This window comes from Mesoplodon mirus, assembly GCF_964341445.2.
Source record: "Mesoplodon mirus genome assembly, chromosome: 1".
Lineage (NCBI taxonomy): Eukaryota > Metazoa > Chordata > Mammalia > Artiodactyla > Ziphiidae > Mesoplodon > Mesoplodon mirus.
The window spans coordinates 213,581,876-213,597,986 of NC_138976.1; the positions used below are offsets into that span (position 1 = coordinate 213,581,876).

Below are 16,111 nucleotides of genomic sequence, written 5' to 3' on the forward strand. Positions count from 1 at the left end.
AAACAACCCAACCATCAATCAACCAGTGAATAAATAAACAAATTCTGGTACGTACCTGCTAGAAATACCACTCAGTGATAAAAAAGAATGAATTATTGATGCATGTGACCCCACGGACTAATTTCTTGTTCTATTAAACTTTTTTCTTTTAAAATTTTAATTGAAACAATAGATGCTTATTGTAACATGTCAAATAGTATACAAGTACAGAAAGAAAAGATAAAGTTTCTCTCTGTTCCAATCACACCTACTTGAGGTAAGGTAACAGGTAACCGCATTTTTTTGCATTCACACACTACACACACACACAGATGCACCACATATCACACACACACAGGAACTCCCCATCTTTTTGTTGAAAATGGATTGGTACCACACTCATTTCTCCACAATTTGCCTTCCTCAGGAATGGATCAGTAGCTTTGGGTCTAACTCCTTTTTTTATAGTTGCAAGTCATAATGGCTACATGACGATTTAGGCAATTCCTCCCATTTTTGTTGTTTTGCTGGACAAAGCCGCGCTGCAAGGTCACACGGGTCTCTATCCTTTGCGCTGGAGATCTGATTTCCATAGGATTCTTCGATGTGGGGCTGCTACAGGGTCGCTTCTCAAGTTCACACCATCTCGAGCAATTTATGAACGCAGTCCTTTCTTCACAAATTTGTAGCACGGGGTCTTAATGTTGTTAATTTACCAGTTTTATGGTCAAAACAATGTTGCTGTTGTTTTCCTTTGAGGTTTTTGTGTTCCAGAAAGGTGGCATCTTCTCACGCATATTTGCTGGCTGGTTTCATTTCCTTTTTTTTTTTTTTTTGCGGTACGTGCGGGCCTCTCACTGCTGTGGCCTCTACCGTTGCAGAATACAGGCTCCAGACGCGCAGGCTCAGTGTTCATGGCTCACGGGCCCAGCCGCTCCGCGGCATGTGGGATCTTCCCGGACCGGGGCACGAGCCCGTGTCCCCTGCATTGGCAGGTGGACTCTCAACCACTGCGCCACCAGGGAAGCCCCTCATTTCTTTAATGAATCACTTTTACCTCACTTGCCTGTTTTTCTATTGGGTTCTTTTTCATTGTCTTATCAATTTTGGGGCGCTTTTTGCACATTTTATATGTGCTGGAAATATTTTGCAACACAATATCTCCCTCACTGTGAGATTATACTAATGATTTTTTAATATTTCACTTTACTTTTTATACTTGGGTCTTTTTTTCACCTGTAATAAGATACAGGTGCCCAAACTGGAATCTCCCACTGAGTTGAAATTCCACCTTATCATCTACTAAATTCCCTTATCTCTTTGGCTCTGTTTCTGGGCCCTATTTCAGTCCACGGATGGATTTTTCTTCCGTGTACCAATAAGCTACGGCTCTGATCTTTGTGGTGATGGTGTCCTATTTCTGATCTCGTAGGAGGTGTTGCCCCTTGCTAGACTTTCTTTTTGTTTAAAAACATTTCTTCACAATATTTGAACTTTTTTATGCAGTCTAACATCATACTGCTCAGCTCAAAAAGGTCTCATTAGGATTACAATTATAATCAAATTAAGTTATTGCTTTGGAGAGAATTTACATATACTATTAGTTTGTCTTTATATCTGGGGACGTTGATTCAGACCTTGTCATGTCCTGTGGTGACATTTTAACGTGTCTTCATGCAGGCCCTGCACCACGTGTTACACTCCATCCTGGGTCTTGCACAGTTTCGGCCTCGATGTGCATGGGGCTCCCCACCCTTCACCCCAACATTCCCCTTTCTATGTGCTCACTGCTGTTGGAAGGAAAAGAGTCTTTCTTATTTGTCTCTACATTACCAAACCTTCATATTACTTCCCAGTAGTTTTCTTCCTTATGTCTCTTCAACAACACAATTTCCCCCAGCGTTCATGACACCACCCTTGTGGCTTACGTGCCTGCAGCCTTGGCTCCCATTCAAGGTCCTGCTTCTGGGCATCCTCTGTGCTCTGGAGCTGCCTTCCAGGCCCAACCTCCCTTCTCTTCATTTCTGTGTCTTTGCTTGCCCTCCCCTTTCCTGCACTGGGCTTGGCACTCTTCTCAACGGGGAGCCTGCCAAAACCCCCAGGGGGTCAGCCTGTGCCCAGAGGGCCAAGGATTTCCCTGCTCTGACCCTGCACTTGGAGGCCCGTGGTCTTTTTCCTTTCTCTGAGGCCATGTCACATAGTGTGGGGCTGGATGTGGTCCTTCCTCTCCTCACTTCGTGCATTTGGTTTCCCTTCTCATGTCAGTTCTGAGCCCACCCTGTGTGGACGGCTCTTCTTGTCCATCCCTGCTGCCCACAGGGTCTGGCTGCTCTGCACACGCTCGAGCCCCATGAGGGAGGGACTGGCCCAGGCCCACCCCAGTGCCAGTGCTGGCCTCGTGGTCTCGGCTGACCTGCTGGCCTCCCCAGCAGAGGGAAATGGACAGGGGTTTGATGTCTGCCCCCCGTGTCTTGTCATCTTAGTGAGACGCTGCATCTGAAGGCCCCCTCCTGACCTGGCTCGTCAATGCTGGGCGCCCATCCATCGTGTGTGTTTATGGGATTCTGTGTGGACCCGATGCTGTGCTTGGGTAGCTTTGGAAGGCAGCTCGGGAGTGTTGAGCATCCTCCCGAGAGACGAAGTCACAGGGCTCTGGAGCCGTGCCCAGTGTCACTGAGCAGCACGGCACACCCAGTGGGGCTGCCCCTGGTGGTTGTGCACTGTGACAACGGGGCAAGATCACAACCCACGGCCGATGTCCCGGCCTGACAGGGCTCGCCGCTTCTTCCTGTGTGACCGTGGGGTGCCTGCTTCTTCGCTCACGGAGGCTGATGGCAGGACGGCCCCTGGGTCACTGGGTGCATCTGATGAGTTAAGGTGGCCAGGGCCTCCCCACCACAGCCTCTAAGGAGATTCAGGGCTGGGAAAGGCCTGGCTGTGGAGCCTTGAGGATCTAATTCAGATTTTGACTCTTCTAATACGATGTGATTCTGGGAAGAATTAAGTACCTTCTCTGAGCTTAATTCCTTTTATCTTAGTTTATTTTTCCCAAAGGGGAAGGGTGGTGCCTACATCTTACGGGTGGCAGCTCAGGGAGATGAGGGGCGTGAAGGCACACCGCAGAGGCTAGCTCCCTCACTCTTGGGGTGCTGACTTAGCACGGCGTGTGTGTGTGTGTGTGTGTGCGCGCGTGCGTGTGTGCGAGCCCCCTTCCTACAGCTTAGAGTCCTCATTTGCAGGGAGCCTGAACACCCACCCTCCAGGTCCCAGACCCCCAGTCCCCTCTCACTCTGCCCCTTAAATTGAGAGAATTACCTCCACACAGCAACTGCCCAAGTATATTTCTTTGAAAGTTTATTCCTAATGTTTCCCTCAGGCCCCTGTCTTGTGCCCTCTTGTCCTTTCTCCTCCACAAATTCAACCACAAATTCCACAAATTCACATCTACATAGAAACAGGCAAATACCGACAGAAAGCCAGACAAGAGGACTAAGAAGGGAACCCTCTCCAAATAGAGCAGCCTATGATGAATGGAGCTCGTTGAATGATCAGAGAAAGGAAACAGAGCTTGTCTAGATAAAAGCCACCATGAGGCTGTGCCTCCCCCAGGAAGGGGTGGGATTAACACCATTTATACCTGAGGACGAATCAAACCAGCATGTTCTCTCTTGCCTTGCAGATGTACTCTCTCACTGAAAGGCACTTTCTGAGGATCCGCGGAGGGGGGCCCCATGCCCCAGGAGCACCCCTCGCCACCTCTGCGGCCCACGGCGGCGGGGGGTGCTGACTCCCGTGCTCCGAATTCTCCAACCCTCCGCCCGCTGGCCTGTTCATGTCCCTCCTGCGGCTCCTCCCCTGGCCCCTGCCCTGCACTTCCCCACCTCTTTGGGGGCCTCCCCGTCCTTTCCCACGGGGCCCGGCGATCGTCCTTTTGACTGATTGCCTTGTAGCTTTTGCCTGATATTAAACATATTTCTGAGAAAAACAACCCATTGCGTCTATGGAGCATTTATTTCTAGGAATTTGTACTTTGGCTTCCTGAATTCCATGCTGCTCGTCTTCTAGAGTTATATAATAATCTGTCGTTGTCTTATTATTAATAAAATGGTGGCAGGGAGGACGTTTTGGGACCAGCGAAGTAGACCGCCAAAAGAGGTGGGCGTGGGGTGTGGGTGGGCGGAGTCACCTGGCTCTCCCTCCCCTCCCCTCCTCTGACTCCCCAGGGCTCCTCCCCGGCCTGCGACCCTCAGCAGCTGCCCGGAAAGGGGGAGCTCACTAAGAGGGCCCCCCCGAGCTTCCCTGGTGGTGCAGTGTTTGAGAGTCTGCCTGCCGATGCAGGAGACACGGGTTCGTGCCCCGGTCCGGGAAGATCCCACATGCCGCGGAGCGGCTGGGCCCGGGAGCCGTGGCCGCTGAGCCTGCGCGTCCAGAGCCTGTGCTCCGCAGAGGGAGAGGCCACAACAGTGAGAGGCCCGCGTACTGCAAAAAAAAAAAAAAAAAAAAAAGAGGGCCCCCCCCCCCCAAGAGTAGAGAGGAGGAGCTGTCTGACCGAGACGGCCTCCTGAGTTGCTGTGAGGCTGGCATGAGCTCCCCGCTCCCCAGTGCACCTTGATATCGGGGGCCACAGGGGGAAACAGCAGGGTGGGCAGGAGGCAGAGGACAGGAGAGAGGTTTAGGCCAGAGCCTTTACTGGGGTCTCCATGGGAAAGGCAAGGCAGGGCAGGGTGGACAGCTCGGGATAGCTAGTTCGGGCACCTCCTGCGGGCTCTGAGCTATAGGGCTGGTGGCAGTTGCCTGGCACCTGGTCCTGAGATGAGTAAGGCAGAGGAATGTTGCCTCTGGGGGTGCAGGGACCAGGAGAGGAGGCCTGGCCCTGCACTGCTTAATCTGCATGTCATAGGTGATCCGAATGGGCCCTTTGCTGTCTCTAAGAATTGACTAACCCCAGAGGGGTGGTGTCTCCCCAGCTAGAAAAGTTCTTTAAGATGTCAGAATGTCATGATAGACAGAAAATAATGACAGAGGACGTGTCTGTGTGTGACACAGGGCTCTTAACAGGGCTGCATTCGAGATCCTCCTGTTGGCTGAGCCTATTTTTAGCTGCCTCCTCCAAGACCTGCATCCATCCACCCGCAGGATCCTAAAAGGAAAGGTCTCATTGGGAAATGGCTTCTCAGTCTGCAGTGCGGTCGAGAGCACAGCACGGGAGCAGGCGTGGCCCAGGTGTCTGAGCTGCCTGGCCAAAGGGTCACCCACAACGATGTAGCTACCATTTTACAAAGAAAAGTGAACACAGAGGACGGAGGGAAGGAAGACCAGGTGTTTGTTTGGTCCAGGTTTAGGCGGTTCAGTCAAGACTAGAGCCACAGAGAGACTTGGTGATGGAGGCCTGCCCTGACCTTCGGGGGATATGATGGGAAATCCTGGGCCTAGGCTTCTCCCAGGGAGTATGGGAACAGGCCCCCTCCTTCCTCCTGCCGCCTCCCAGACACCCACACAGCATCAGCACTTATAATTAGTGTGCGTTTCCTGGAGTTTTCATATGTGTGGAATCATGCAGCACAGACTCGTTTTTTGTCTCATCTCCTTCATGCCACATAATTTTGTTCAGGCTGGTTGATGTTGTGTGTGCGTCGCTGCTCTTTTTCACTCCCAGCGCAGTTTCTCTTGAGCCCTCTGAACGTGGTTTGTTTATCCACTCAAGGTAGATTTTGTACATAGGGCACCTGGTTTCTGGTTCCCACGGTTCCCAACTTGCACACCACTTCTGGTGGGTTAGAATTGGTGTTGATGATTTCCAAGGCCTTATGTGGTTCTGTGATTGTTAGAACTCTTAAGATTCTGAGTCCTGTTGTGGGTGACCTTGCGGAGGAACAAGCGGATGGGCTCTCCCTAGGTCCAGAGAGAGACTGGAGTTCAGAAAACGTGCCATCTCCGTGGACCTCCCACGTGGCCTGTTCTTAAAGCTGTGGGTTCACTCCCTGGGCTCTGAGCAGGCTTAGGTGCTTGCTGGCTGCGTGATCTCAGGCACGTTGCTTAACTACTTTGTGCCTCCATCTCCTCAACTATAAAACCAGCATCAATGCTCCTACCTTCCAAGGATGTGTGACGATTAAATGAGGCCATCCCTTGAAAGCACATAGCACAGAGTCTGGCAAATGTCAGGTCCCCTTGTGTTTTTGGTATGTGTATCCAAAAGGTCAGAGACTTTGGGATCAGGTTTGCTTGCTTCTCCTGTATTTCCGCTTTGCTATTAGGAAGCAGATTTCAGCAGAGTTAGGCTCTTTAAAGCTTGTGGTAGTTGATCTCAGATGATGCATCTCTCCAAAAAGTTGGCAGTAAAGACAGATATATGCAAGGTTTCCAAGGTCTGTGGATTCCACGCTGCTTTGGGCAGCCCCTCTCAGCCCCTTCGTGGTTGGCGCTCTGAAGGCAAGTGGCACCATCTTGCCTGGAGCATAATGTGGTTGGGTGGACCCATCCCGATTATCTGAGACCTTGGCTTTTTATTTTATTTTATTATTATTATTATTTTTGCAGTATGTGGGCCTCTCACTGTTGTGGCTTCTCCCGTTGCAGAGCACAGGCTCCGGACACGCAGGCTCAACGGCCATGGCTCACGGGCCCAGCCGCTCTGCGGCATGCGGGATGCTCCCGGACCGGGGCACGAACCCGCGTCCCCTGCATTGGCAGGCGGACTCCCAACCACTGTGCCACCAGGGAAGCCCGACCTTGGCTTTTTATAAAATTGTACCTGCCATAAACAGCAATTATGAGGTGTAACTTTCTTTTTGATTGGCTTATCAGCATCTTGAAGCAGCTGAATTGGGAGTAGAGAACTTTTTCCAACCCAACGGTTAGAATTTTAAAAGGGAAAAGAAAATTCATTGAAACTATTCATAGGAATGAAGCAAGTCCCTGATCTCTCAAACAAAGATGTCTGTGACACCACCTGTGACCTTGAGCGAACTTTAGTTATTTAAACCATTAGGAATATTAGCTTCACTATTGTCTCGGGAGGGCTTTATTCTTTGGTTCTACATTTTTAGCAATCCTAAGGGTTTATCTTTCATTTTGTGAGATATTGTACAGCAAGGTTAAGGAATCTCTTTTCTAGTTTCCTACTGGGCTTTTTTTCAAAATGAGAAATTATAGGATACTGTTTTTTTTGCATCTGTTTAATAATCCTCAATCAGTAGTTATTGACACCTACTATGTATGTGTGTCTGGGGCAAATCACAAACATTGGGAATGTTGGGATAAAAATAGCAGGGGTGACTGTAAAATTATGACAATTAGGGAACTTGCTTTGTTATCTCACTGATTTTTCAAGTGGTGCATAGATTTCAAAATTCACGGCTCTACTTATGCTTGCAACATACCTATGGTTGGAAGATTTAAGCGGTTTCAACCTGTTCTGGTGAAATTACTTTTGACAAATTAAGGTTGAGGTATTTTTGATGGCTAAAATTGTGTTTAACTCTGTATGATGCTTTAGGTTGTAGGTGCTGGGAAGTTTTTTGATTCATTTGTGTGGACGAAGCTGGGAAGAAGCCATTTGCTCTAAGTGCCCCTCTTAGCACTCTGGGCCCCTGCATGCCCGCTCACCCTGGCTGGCAGCCTCCTGGCCCCATCCTTGCTGTGTGTTGGCTCTCATACATTACCTGCCTGTCTCATGGCTTCACTATGGAGATAACTGGCTGCTTTCATGCGTCCTTGGGGAGGGAGAGAGGCCGTCCCCACAGTGAGAGTGAGCTGTCTATGGCCCTCCCCTCAGCCCTACTCTCCATGATCAGGCAGGCCTGTGAGTTTTCTTCTCCAAATGGGCCTCTTTTCATTGTCATTTTCGCCACCGAAGTCTGGGCTGGTCTCCCTGCCTGCTGTTTCTCAGCCCTTTCTGTGTCTTGCACACTGCTGCTAGGTTAATGTCCATTCAATCCTGTTTCGATCACATTAGCCCTATTTAAAAGGCCTCTGCTGTTTATCACCCCTCAGCGCATCCCTGGATGCTTCTCGGGCCTGAGTCTGAATTCTAAATTCCTCTGCCTCTTTTTGCCGTCCTTCTGCAGATCTGAGCCAGTCTGCCCTTTCCTGGCACAGCCACGGCTCCGCAAGGCTGCTTCTCACACTTCCATTGTGTCACGCTCCTCTGGTCCCAGTTCCAACCTGTACTTTCTCCAGAGATCTTCTACCACCCCTGGGTTCCAGCTCCTTTAGTGATGAGGCTTCTCTGTGGACTGGGTGTACATGCCCTCTCGTTTCTCTGAAAGACAGAATCGCCCTCTAGTAGTTAATAGTGCCCATGCTGTGGCTACTTTTTTCTCTAGGCTATTCCATGAGTTGTTAATCTCCTCCGCTGCCCTGTAGGTTTCTTTCTTTTTTTTTTTTTTTTTCATTTATGGCTGTGTTGGGTCTTCGTTTCTGTGCGAAGGCTTTCTCTAGTTGTGGCAAGTGGGGGCCGCTCTTCATCGCGGTTCGCGGGCCTCTCACTATCGCGGCCTCTCTTGTTGTGGAGCACAGGCTCCAGACGCTCAGGCTCAGTAGTTGCGGCTCATGGGCCCATTTGCTCTGCGGCATGTGGGATCTTCCCAGACCAGGGCTCGAACCCATGTCCCCTGCATTGGCAGGCAGATTCTCAACCACTGCGCCACCAGGGAAGCCCCCTGTAGGTTTCTTGAGAACACAATGTCTTGCCTTCTCCACGGTGGTCAGGGCTGTGATGGATTTGGTGTGGGCGTGGCACAGGAGGGTCAAGGACAGTTCCTGGGTGGGGGTGAGGGCAGCTCTCTAGAGAGCCATGGTCTCGTTTTCTGCCGTGGGAAGACCAGTGTAGGAATACTTTTGGTGGGGACAGTCAAGGCTTTGTTTGAAAAGATTAAGTCTGAGGAGACTTTAGACAATGAGCTGGAGATATCAATTGCATGTGGTAATTGTCTATAAAATCTTGGTACCAACATCCTGGGAGATGAAGACAAATGAGGCTGGAGATAAAGACATATGAGGCCTTTGGAGCTAGAGACAATAAGACACCTTAGGACAGGAGTGGATGGAGGTAACTGCAGAGTACAGTTAGACTCTGTCTTCGTTTAGCTGAGATCCAAATCAGGACATGGCTCCAGCAGTCCTGAAGAGCTATGGTGTGGGACCACCCAGGCAGGGTTTGAGAAGACAAGATGGGTGTGGGAATCTATTTTGCTGTTATTTGTCCAACACTCACCTGGAAAGTATAATGAATGAGGTTGGGAATTACAGAGAGGATTTCTTTGGCTAGAGTCCTGTGTCCTGTGATCCCTACCCTGATAATGTGGGAGGGGCCAGGTGGTTCCCCCTTGCTTCAGATAGAGTGAGGGGCTTTCAGCAGATGACGCTGACTTTGGCATGTGTCACCCAGAGCCTGGGGAGCCCATTGGACCACATCACTGAGACCTGAAGCAGGAGTGAGTGTGTTTGGGGAGAAACTACCTCCCACTGATGGAAGGTGCTGTGGGCAGGAGGCACCCTAATGGGGCCATGAGCCCACTGGACCCGCCCTGGAAAGCTTACTGCTAAAGATTGGGGCCGTGTCAGCAGCAAGAGGCTGGACCTGCCCCATGGGTGTTGGTGCCAGGAGGGGGAAGGTGTGTGGGCGGATGAAGAACAGACACTGTCCATTTCACAGCATGGGCACCCTAATATTCCCGGGGTTGGGGGAGGAGCCTTAAAGAAACAAGGAAAGTGGCTGTGGGAGGAGTCGGCTGCAAACCTCAGCCCTGGCCAGAGGACCCAGCCGGGGCTGTCAGTGTCACTCAGTGCTCCCTGACTTCTTCATAGGCACCCCCAGACCACCATCGCAGCCAAGGGGTCAGAAACTGCAGCCAGAAAGTTGGGAGGCACCTCCTTCTTTGGCCACTGGGAGGTTTGGGGCCCCAGACAGTGCTAAGGGAAGGAGGAGAACTCTAACTCTAAATGATGTTCTGGGTTTTTATTATTATGCTGGGGCTGAGAATTTTTACCTTAAAAATAGGAAAATGGAGTAAGTTGTAAGTTATTGAGGATATTTTCTTCTCTGGAAGTGAGTGGACTAGATACGGGGCACGCCCGGGGCTTCGTCCGGGGCCAGGGAGGAGCTGGCCCCGAGTGGATTTAGACAGAAGACGCTGGGGCAGTAAACTCGTTCACAGATTGTACCATCCACTCGTGCAGGTCACGCAGAGGACAGAGAGGAGGTGGGTGGAACGGATCCTTGGGACTCTCTGTGATTTAGAGGTAGAGTCACGGAGAAGGCAAGAAACTGACCAGGAGCACCCAGGATAGTGGAGGACGTCAGAGGACTGTGGGATCAAGAAGTCAAGAACAAGAAGTGTGTCAAGGAAGTGAGGACAGCAGATCGCCTGTCGATTTGGTGCCAGGGCGGGTGTTGGCGACTTTGCAGAACACTTAGTAGGAACAAGAGTGGCCTGGGGGGAGCTGAGGAGAAAAGGGAGGTGAGAGTGGAGAGGGCACCATCAACAACGCTGTTGATGATCCATCTTATGGAGGTACCATAATTTATTGAACTGGCCCCTGATAGGTATTGATTGTTTCCTATCATTCTATTAAAACATTGCTGCAATCACTAGTGTGTATGTGAGTCTTCTGGCCTGTTTCTGAGAGTATTTAGAGGATGCATTCCCAGAAGTAGAACTGCTGGATGAAAGGGTTTTGTTAGGGATATGACCAGTCTGCCACCACGGAGGCTGCAACAAGCTTCATTCTCACTGATGTGGGATACTTTACCTACAAGTTCTTATCAAGCTTAAATCTTTGGCTGTGAAAATTGACTTTTAGTATAGGCTTTAATTTGTATTCTTATTATGAGTAAAGCTGAGAATCTTTTCATATTTTCAAGTGCCATTTATCTCCTGTGTGAACTCGTTGTTCACATCTTTCACTCATTTTCTATTGGGTTTTTGATGTTTTCCTTATTGACTTATATTAGGACAATTATCTCTTTGGCTGTGAAATGTTACCATTTTTTTTCTTGTGCATAAAGTTTTATTTTTATGATATTGTGTCCATATTTTCTTTTATGGTTTCTGTATCATTCTAAGACTCAGAGATTAAAAATGTCTTCCCAATTTCTTTTAGTACTTTTATGGTTTCATCACAAACAAATTAAATTTGCAATCCATCTAGGATTTATTTGCATGTAAGGCATAAGATAGGAACTCAACTTACTTTTTCTTGGATAGTTGCCCAGGCACTCAAATGCCACTCACTGGGTAACTCTTCCCCCCTACTGACATGCATTACAGCATTTATTCTGTAGGGAAGGAAAAAAACTTTTGTGCTCCGCCCTCCTATATTCTTTGGCTGCGACCCTGCAAATTAGACTAACAGAAGACAGATTAACAAGAGAAAAACAAACTTGATTAAAGTACGAAGTACACATGCTCACAGTGAAATTCAGTGATGAGTAACTCAAAGAAGTGGTTAGAACTTGGGCTTATATCTTAATCGAAGGTGAAAAATCTGTACAGAATTGACAGACACAGAAAAAAAGACTTTGAGTTTCTGGGAGTGACAAGCTGTGGGAAGGTAAGTTTATGAAGAAACTTATGGAAGATAAGAGCTAGTAGCAAGGTTTGTTATGCAGATTCCTCTGGTGCATCTCTTAGTTGATCAGGGTCTAGAGTTGTCTCCAGTGATTAATGTCTGTCCTTCTTGGTAGAGAGGGGAAAGGGATGCCTTTACAAATTTATGTCCTGCTTTTAAGCCAATAGGGGAAGTGCAGGGGACTTTTCTTGTATCTGCTTCTTCTCAATTGCCTTCAGCTCAAAATGATCCTTATACCAGAGAGACATATTTGGGGGTGGCATGTACTATTTATCTACACATTCTACATAGCCCTCCTTCTTGTTTCTTCATGAAATTGACTGCAATTTACCATTATATGTGTTCGTTTGTTGCACACACACACACCCCCCACTAGAATAGGAGTGAATGAGTGTAGAAGTAACGCAGATGTCCTATTTTTATTTTTTTTTAGTCTGTAAAATACAAGTGTGTGTGTGTGTATGTGTGTTTGGGGAGGCTGGGTGGGTAGCAATGAGATGGGTGAGTAGGGAGTAAGATGGTGCTGCATGATTTCAAAGGATCCAATACTACATTCTAATGAAAAAGCTATTAAAATGTCAAAGGTACTGGCTCTAATGATGAGAATTTTAGACAAAAGGGGAAGATGGTGAAGTCACGAGAAAGTAAGGATTAGCATTTGGGGCTGGCTTCAGTTACTTTCAGATGACTCTGGAGGTGCCAAATATTCCATTTTCATATTAACTGAACTCCAAGGTCTGAGTTGGCTTACCAACATGGGGTCTTACTGGACAGAATGTTGGGACGCACTCTCCATTACTAAAAACAGGGCAAAGTCACTAGCTGAGGCTCCAACTGGGATTACATGGATTTACACAAAGCTAAATAATTATTGCTAAAAGAGCCAATTAAAATAGCTCTACTCACCAAAAGGCACTCTGCTAGGCAATAAGGAGAGACGATAAGAATGGTTAGATTTAAATTAGACTTTGGAGTTCAAGTTACTAATTTCAGTCATCTAACTATTGCAATTGCTAATAGTTATGTCACATTTCGATTTCAAACAGAAATAGATACCATCAACTTGGTTGAAGTGAGAATTCACACACACACAATTTATATGAGCATCAGAAACAAATTTTTGCCAGTGATGAAAGGAGAGCATTCTTCTGAAAAGCAGCTTGGTTTGCAAATCTCTTAGGGGATTCTAAAGGTTGGCTCACAGGGGGGACCCCTAGGACTTTCTTGAGTCCATGAGCTCTGATAAATTTCTGGAATGTCTTACATTTGCAAAATTTAAGGCCAGAATATTGAGGCTCTGAATGTTCTCTGAGACACTTGCTTGCCTCTCTGAGGGAGGATTTGTTTGATAGACCATGTTTATGAGTTGCAACATTTTCTCCACAATCCCACTCTTAATGCTCACTGGTTGTTTCCACCTCCGTCTCCCAAAGTGGCACATAAGTAGCAAGGCCTTCTGCCCAAGCTTCATAGCCTGACTAGATTAGACGTTTGATGATGTGGAACCTATATAATAAATTAGACATTTGACATTTCCTTTTTGAAAACTGTCATCCAAGACTGATTTTTTTCTCTTGTCCTCTACGCCAGTGGATGGGAAAAGAAATACGATGCTTACTAAGGGTATTTAAGGAATGACTTACTGGAAACTTTCCACTAAATAATGTCTTTCCAGCCTATTGGGACTATCAGGGACTGAGCTGCTTTGCTCAGCTAAATGTATCATTTAATATAATAAGCACAGTGCAGACACACATCAAGCTTTAAAAATTAAACAGATAAAATATAGATACTTTTTATACATGTTTCTCTAGAGAAACAACTTGACTCTCTTCAATAAGGAATTTACCTTTAGAAAATACTTTGGATGATTATTTTGATAGAACCACTTTTAGAATATTATTATAAAATAAATGACTAAGGATAAACATCAAAAAAAATTTGTTTCTTTCAAACAAACTTTTTCTGAGTCATGGTGATTCATAATCTATAGTTTTTATGGCACCTGAACTTTTAGAATAGTATTTCTTTCTTCTCTCTGTACAATGAATTGAATGGCAAATGTGAAGCTTATCTTAATAGTCTCTCACCTAATTTGACAAGGTCATATTTCTCTTAAAAGCATTGTATTGTGACAGTAATTATGTTTCTAGATGATAGAAAATAATTTCAAGAAGTATTCAGCTGAGAACATTTGTGGAATGTTTCTAAGGACCTATTATCTTCTCTATCATTCAGGGTTTCTCCATATTCCTTTTTTTTTTTTTTTTCTGTGTTCTTTTACTATTTTGTCCTTCCCCATGTGGGAGTTGAGAAGTTCACCCAGCTCCTTTCTGGGCTCCTGAATTTGGAGCCGCCTTTGGCATATCACCCATTATTTCTCACTGAGGCCGAGTCACAAAGTTGAGCTATGCTTGCTTTCAAGCACCTGCCCAAGCCACGTCCCCACCAGCCTCCAGCTTCTGGACTGTAGCAGCCTCTGTCTAGTCTTACTTTTTCACCCTCCCACTGCTCCCGTGCCCTCCTGCCCCGGGCAGACCTGTGGGTCAGACCCTCTGCAGCTGGTCCTTTTGTCAGGCCCCCTTGGTACCTAGGATGCTCCTTGCCTCCTTCCTGAAGACAATGCCCAGCACACTGTAGATGCTTTAGAAATGCCTATGCAGAGCCTCATTTCTGTCTCATTTGTGTACCCCTGGAGTTCCTGTCCTCCTTCAAAATCCTCTTGATTTTATGATATTTAGTAACTGCACAAGCTGGGAATAAAACTCAGAGGACCACATTTCTTTTAATTACATTCTGACTCACTTCAGAAAGATCTTAATCAATAGCAATGCTTGATTAGGTTTGGGCCTTGTGCCATGACCATGGCCATGGAGAGGACATCCAGAAGAGTACACTTCAGCACTTCAGGGTACTGATTTTCTAAAATATAATCTTAAGCAAACATTAAAAACAGAAAAAAGAAAGTGTGGCATCGATTCATATCGCACCCTTAGGATACAACCACAGCAACAGAAAGAATTAGGATACTGCCAGACAGAGGCTCTAAGATGTGGTTTGCTTAGTTTTGTTTTTGGCACGTGTAGAATGTCTGGGTTATGTAATCCTGAAGGATGGGATAAAATGGATCTCTCTCTTCCTGTTCTCTTAAGGGAAGCCATCAGCCGGGTTTGCGAAGCCGTCCCTGGCGCCAAGGGAGCCTTCAGGAAAAGAAAGGTACTGTTCTCTCGGCTCCGTGTCTACCTGTGTCTCCTTTACTTTTTCTCTCTTCTGTCACCACTCAGCATCTTTAATCACACACAATTGTCCCCTTTCTCTTTTCCATGGCCCGGCTCTTGTCACTTTTTTTTTTTTTTTTTTTGCTGGGCAGAGGGGATCCAAGAGACATCTGTTGATTTAAAGGCGGTAACTCGGGCTTCCCTGGTGGCACAGTGGTTGAGAGTCCGCCTGCCAATGCAGGGGACACGGGTTTGTGCCCCGGTCTGGGAAGATCCCACATGCTGCGGAGCGGCTGGGCCCGTGAGCCATGGCCGCTGAGCCTGTGCGTCTGGAGCCTGTGCTCCGCAGTGGGAGAGGCCACAACAGTGAGAGGCCCGCGTACTGCAAAAATAAATAAATAAATAAATAAATAAAAATAAAGGAGGTAACTCACAGTGACTCTTGTCACTTTTAAAAACAAAAAGAGCTTATATTCCCTCTTTGCCACGTGGTTGACGAGGACAGTTAGCTATCAAGGCTAATTGATAGTGTTGTCAAAATAAACACCCCAGGTCTACACTGAAACACACGTAAACCAGCACCAGGCATTTTTCTCAGCCTTTATGTATATTAGTTCATTTCATTAGAACGACTCCGTGGTTGATGCCCTCAGTGGTGTGCTGGTAATAGTTTAACAACAGGCTCTTGGGGCTGGAGGTGGAGACTGAGAAGCACTAAATTTGCTGTGTTTGCCAGTTTCTGTGGCATAAATGCTTCCCCAATGGCCGATTTCAAGCTCTAACCTGACATTTCTAAAGTGGAGTTGGGAAGAGATGTGCGGTAGATCACCGTTACAGTGTCCCCACTACATGAAGTGGACAAGGACATTGTCCACACTAAATAACCTGAACAGCAGAGGCAATAGCTAATGTGGAAGCAATTAGGAAATGATGAGTTTTGAGTATTTATTGTTTTTTTAAAAACGTAATTGATTTAATTGTAAGTTTACGTAAATTAATTTTTAATAGCAGCTCTTTTTAATGGCCAGCTCATAAAATTCCTAAAAATTTAATAATTGTCTCACATTAGCTGGAACAAGACAGCTCTAGAACACCGTTGAATATCCCCATTTTACAGATGATAAAAACTGAGGCACAGGTATGAGAACCCACAATGCAAGCAGGTGGTGGAGCTGAGCTCAAGCTCAGGCCACCTGGCTCCACAGTCTGCACATTCAACCCCTGGACTCAACCTTTTCATCCTGGAGGTGGTTGAACCAGTGTGATTGCCTCTGATGCTCCCAGGGCTGAGGGTCAGCTCTGTCTTTGTAGCCTGGAGACATTTGTGAGCCCTCAGAGCA

The 16,111-nt window shown here is 47.1% G+C and overlaps 1 protein-coding gene across 1 annotated transcript in view; it reads left to right on the forward strand.

Moving 5' to 3' along the window:
* The window catches only part of SHC3 (SHC adaptor protein 3), a 151,559-nt gene that overhangs the window by 65,661 nt on the left and 69,787 nt on the right, over positions 1-16,111 (forward strand). Inside the window, exon 3 of the mRNA XM_082629213.1 lies at positions 14,706-14,769. Within this exon, the coding sequence (XP_082485339.1) occupies positions 14,706-14,769 (64 nt within the window). The remainder of the gene's footprint in view (positions 1-14,705; positions 14,770-16,111) is intronic.